At 44.5% G+C, this 5,428-nt stretch overlaps 1 protein-coding gene across 1 annotated transcript; it reads right to left on the reverse strand.

The window, feature by feature from the left end:
* Positions 1-446: 446 nt before the first annotated feature.
* On the reverse strand, positions 447-5,036 carry LOC100304324 (Bifunctional riboflavin biosynthesis protein RIBA 1 chloroplastic). Its single transcript, NM_001165765.1, has 8 exons — positions 4,889-5,036; positions 4,544-4,640; positions 3,585-3,981; positions 3,280-3,501; positions 2,267-2,592; positions 1,762-1,891; positions 1,357-1,653; positions 447-1,120 (listed from the first exon to the last, which is right to left on the reverse strand). Exons 2-8 carry the CDS (start codon positions 4,594-4,596, stop codon positions 881-883), a joined length of 1,665 nt encoding a protein of 554 aa, NP_001159237.1. The 5' UTR covers positions 4,597-4,640; positions 4,889-5,036; the 3' UTR covers positions 447-880.
* Positions 5,037-5,428: the final 392 nt, after the last annotated feature.

A 5,428-nucleotide genomic window follows, 5' to 3' on the forward strand; every position in this document is an offset into this window, starting at 1 on the left:
CTGCTACAGGCAGCCTTGATGCAGTGGTTCCACCTTGATCCATACCCCCATCAGCTCCCTTTCACTCGGATCTGCTTGCTCTGCTTGCTCCGTTTGGTCGTCGTTGACTCGGTTCCTTTAACTAGGATTTCAAGAGAGAGTAGAGAAATGAGTTGGAGACTAGCGTCTCTTTGGTCATCCGATAGAGGAGTACAATGGTTTTCTCTCATTCAGATTTGCTTCCTCGTTCTAAGGCCATGGCCTATGACCATATAAAACACTATTTTATAATGTAAACAATGTAAATATTATTTATAGTAAAGTTTGAAATAAAAGACATAATAGGAGATGAGATAAGAGACCTCAGATAAGAACTGATTCTTCGACGTGACGAGACTGACAGAAGTGGCACACACAACCAGAAAACTTTGCACGAAGAAATGAAGAGGGACAACCAAAAATTTCGTGGCACATAAAGTATTATAAACTTCTATAATGGCTCAAGGTAAAATTCTCCACATTCTATGCTTTTTAGTGGGTGAAGGAAAGGGCAGTGAAAAGCCACACCATTCGATCACAACTCCATCAGGACAACCACACCAAGGCGATAAAGTCGTAAAACTCAACACAGTACATTATGACGACTAACTCCGTGTATATCATTACTGGCCATCTTGAAACCTACCGTTCATTATTAGGCTCATTACTCATTAGCCACCTTGAAACCTACAGTTACAATTGAAGAACAAATCGATCTACCGAAATATCGGCTTTTTTGCGAAAGAATCTACGGAAATATCGGGGGAGAAGATTTCAGGAACTCCCCAAACGAAGAATCATATCACTCTTTTGTGTCACCAAGCTGGATTGCTGGAATAATAATGGAAACATGCTTGGGGGCCTAATGATTCTCTTCTGTGCTCTGGCTGCCATTTGCTAGGTTGGCCTGCGCATTGGCCAACCCATATACATGTCCCATCTTTGTTCTTTTAGTCTCCAGGTACCTACGGTTCTCACTGGTAATTGGCGTAATCAAGGGCACCCTGCCCGCAATGCTCAATCCATAGCCCTTGAGACCACTATATTTCGCAGGGTTATTAGTCATCAGCTTCATTGAACGGACTCCTAGATCCCGCAATATCTGCAGAGTAGTGAAATGTCAGTGGCCTACTCACTGCATGATAGGGTTACTTCATTCTATGTACATCACAGTTTCAGGCTGCAACAGGCATGAAATTCTTCAGTGTCTCCAAGTAAATTCATGTTGAAGCTCTAGAAAGATATATGATACTACTTTCCTATACAAGCAGACTTCAGCAGAAAGGAAGAGTTGTGGAGAAAGGTTCCACGGTAACTTGAGAGATAGTTCAGTCTTACCTGTGCGCCAATCCCGTATTCCCGTGAGTCCACAGGAAGACCAAGTTCCTCATTAGCTTCCACAGTATCACGCCCATCATCCTGTAAGTTATAAGCACGAAGCTTGTGGCCCAGACCAATACCCCTTCCTTCATGTCCACGGAGATAGACTAATACACCCCTTCCAGCCTTCTCAATCATCTCCATTGCCATCGCAAGCTGGTCGCCACAATCACATCTTGCGGATCCAAAAATGTCGCCTGTGAGGCACTCAGAGTGCACCCTCACCAAAATGTCTTGGCCGTCACCAATATCACCCTGCCCATCATTGGGTATGTGATTGATAGTTAGATCAGGTGATGTACAAACAGTAATACGTCACAAAACAAAATTCTACATAGGCAAAATAGTACTGCAGTGACTTACTTTCACCATGGCAATATGCTCAATGCCATCAATAACAGATTTGTAGCAATATGCATGGACATTGCCCCATTTCAAAGGCAAGCGTGCAACAGAAGCGCGTTCAATTAGCCTGTCTCTTTTCCTCCTATACCTGCAACAGATAAAATTTGTTAGCATAGCAATCAATATCTCAAGGATCACCAGCAACAGCACATAAGAACACCGAAGAGGCGTGTACATAACCAGCCATAGGTATTAATATGATTCTTGCAACCATATTAAGTACATCATTTTCAATCATATGTTACAACTAGGATAGAGAGAAAAAAAATGTAGGCATCTGCCTGAAAACACTTTCAGCTTCTTTTTTCTTTCTTTTTACCAGCAAACACTGTTTCAGCATAATTATGAAATAATCGAAGAGAAAACTGTTCAATGGTAATTGAAATGCTAGCTAGATGCTGACTACTGTCTTAGTAGCAACATGTCAGGTACCAGAAGCTGAAGCTTTGGTAATTCAACTCACCTAATCAAGTCAGCAATAGATATAATCTTTAAGTTCTCCTTTTCAGCAAAGACACGCAACTTTGGTAGGCGAGCCATAGAACCATCTGCATCATCCACAATTTCACAAAGGACAGCAACAGGAGGTAATCCAGCCAACATGGCAAGGTCAACAGATGCCTCGGTGTGTCCAGCTCGTTTCAGAACACCCCCTTCTCTGTATTTCAAAGGGAAAATATGACCAGGGCGGTTGAGGTCCTCAGGCTTAGAGTCAGGAGATGCAAGAGTCATGACCGTTTTTGCCCTGTCCTTGGCAGATACCCCAGTAGTTGTGCCCTCTTTTGCATCCTGAAAAGCAAAAAATATATAGATATAGGTCAGTAGCAGACAAAAAACATCGGAGAAGTTTCATAGGGACCAATTCATAAATTAAGGTAAGTTGGATAAATAGTTCCCTAAATCATTGAAATAGACATTTATAAGCATAGTTAACTTAGTAAGTCTAAACATAAAAAGGACAGAAACTTAGCTCACTTTAGAATTCAATTCAATAGAACATAATTGTTGCAAAGTCATCATCTGAACAGAGCAGTAATGAAAGAGCAAACTAATCATGTAACAGAACAGTAAAAAACACATTGTCAAAAAAGATCAGCATAGAATTATCTCAAACTCACTGCCACATAAAGAAGGTAGCAGGAACAGTAAAGAATAAAGTTTATTTGGCTTTTTACGAAAAACAGGTTCCAGGACAATAAAATGACATACCAAAACTGAGCTCAAATGAATTGCAACCAGCTCTTCTACAAATCTAAGTATGAATAAAAATAACTCAATTAATGCATTGGGTATTTCGGCATGTAATAAACAGCAACATCTCCTGCATGTGAGCTATTTATTTGATAAGGAAACCAATCCTGAAGACAACAACACTACATGTAGATATTTCTGACAAGCAACAACAAAAGATTACCATATCAACTGCAATAGACAATACAATAGTGGTGGCAGGAGAATATGATGACAATATCATACCACTGTAACAGTGAAAGCAGTGCATAGCTTCTCCTCATTTTCTTTTGTGGTAACCATCAAAGGAAGGCTCAGTCTTTCCAGATCATCTTCTTTCATGCTGACACAAACAATTCCTGTCCCATGCCTTACTATAAAAGCCATAGCCTCTGGGGTAACCAAGGAGGCAGCCATTATCAGATCTCCTTCATTTTCCCTTGATTCATCATCAACAACAATCACAAGCTTCAAGTACAAAACAACGTTAGCAGAGCATTAGATGAGATGGAAGTACAAGATACCATAAGAAAGTTTTAAGATAAACTAACTTTTCCTTGCTGTATGTCCTCAATGGCTTCTGCAATTGATGTGAAGCCCTCTGTCGGGCTATCCAAATCAAGTTCAGTATCAGTGTCATCATCTGCAAACATGTCTATAACACGTTCCACATTAGCAGAGAGGATTTCTGGCGTAATCATGGAATCCATTGGGAGTACAGGGTCAGCAACCGAATGGTCCTGGCCACGAATGGTTGTGCTTTTTGGCAATAGAGTGTCGTCCTTCCAAGAGACACCGCCAGCTGGATAACCACCATCATTTTTGAAGGATGATGCTACTTTCAAGCCCGCTGATTTCACCTTGGTGCTCTTTGAATTTGCAGTGAAGAAACTGCGGACCGGTCCCTTTGTCTCCTTGGATACACTGCACCCTTTGAAGAATTGCACCCTGCATTGTCACAAACAGGCATCAATTCATCTTGTCTAACAAAAATCACAGCAAATCTCTTGCCTTCCATTAAAAAGAACAAAGAGGCATTCAGAAACCAAAAATCATTCTCAAACAACGAAATGAGTGTGGGCTTATGAATGAACATTAGAATTCTTGCAACAGTTTTTCTCTAGTTCGATTCCAACTTCCAAGGATTCTCTTTCATATCACTATCAAGTGAAAAAAATATATAAGTACACTTTGTGATCCAATTGCAACTATCTTCTCCTGCGTTTCATTAGTTATTCTGTTTACTAACTAGTCCTCACAGTCACAAAGTGAGACATTTTATATCAAGCATAAAAAACGTGCCCTTTCGATTTCGTGCCGCTTTTTGTGCTGCAAAGCAGACCAAATCTAAGACGAACAACAAACCGAGCCACAAAAGGGGCAACCCCTCCATCCTGTTTCGGTGTTTCCTAAACAAACAAACCGAGCCGGCGCAAACATGCGAACAAGAAAGAGCACGCGTGGCGTGGGGACTGGTGAGGGCGTGGCGCGGGCAAGAGCAGCTTCTTACGGTTGACGGGTGAGGGCAGCGACGGAGGAAGACGGTGGCGCAATCGAAGGCATGCTCGCCTGGGCTGCTGGGCCGGACGAGGGAGGGGCAAAACAACCTGCAATCACATCGGAGCGCGCGCCGGATTAAGCAAACAAGACATCCAATGGTCGACTAGATCGAATTTGATTAAAATCGAGCAACAGGGGATTTAAAAAAACACGGCAAGGCCCCCATCGAAACGCGGGATCTGGTCATCTGGTACGGGCCCGAACGGAGATCGGAGACAGCCGAGCTGGCGATTCTTCGCGCCCAGGAGCTTACGACACAAGGGGAAGGAGCGGGCGGGGGGCGAGAATGTCTTACCGTCGGCGCTGCTCCGGCCGGCGAAGCCTCCGGCGACGTCGGCGATTGCAGGAGAAGTGCTGTTTGGGTTTTGGTTTGATGGTGTGATTGATTAGGAGGAAATCGGGGCTGGTGCCTGGTGGTTGGTGCGGCCGTGGGCGTGGGCGTGGGCGTGGGCGCGGGTGGGAGAGGACTCGAGACGGAGCGGGTGGATTTATAACGTGCGGGCGTGCGGCCACGGACGCGGCAGGCAGGTTCCTCCAACCAGCACGGCGCGGGCTTCGGGCCCCCTGGGGTTAACAGGGTCTGGGTTCGCTAACAAAGAATGAACAGGATGTGTGGCTTATCGGATCCGATCTGGAGCCTGAACGCCATCTGGAATCCGCTAGAAGAGGTGGGCCCAATCGCGTCGCGGTTTCGCGCGGGCGTGCGTTTCCGAGCAGACAAAAAGGCTGGCAGCCCTGGGCCCTGGGCCCTGGGCCCTGGAAGCGTGAGCACGGAAATGGGGAGGAGCAACTGCCTGCCGACTGGAGCCACTGGATCTGGATGAGATTTGAGTTT

This window comes from Zea mays, chromosome 5, assembly GCF_902167145.1.
Source record: "Zea mays cultivar B73 chromosome 5, Zm-B73-REFERENCE-NAM-5.0, whole genome shotgun sequence".
Taxonomy (NCBI): Eukaryota; Viridiplantae; Streptophyta; class Magnoliopsida; order Poales; family Poaceae; genus Zea; species Zea mays.

Excerpts from the sequence above, each read along its gene's own strand:
- LOC100304324 (NM_001165765.1), bottom strand. The coding sequence starts at position 4,596 with ATGCCTTCGATTGCGCCACCGTCTTCCTCCGTCGCTGCCCTCACCCGT. Across the intron at positions 3,502-3,584 it reads AGGACATACAGCAAGGAAAA|CTTGTGATTGTTGTTGATGA; the intron begins GTTAGTTTATCT and ends TTGTACTTGAAG. Across the intron at positions 1,892-2,266 it reads TCTATTGCTGACTTGATTAG|GTATAGGAGGAAAAGAGACA; the intron begins GTGAGTTGAATT and ends TATCTGTTGCAG.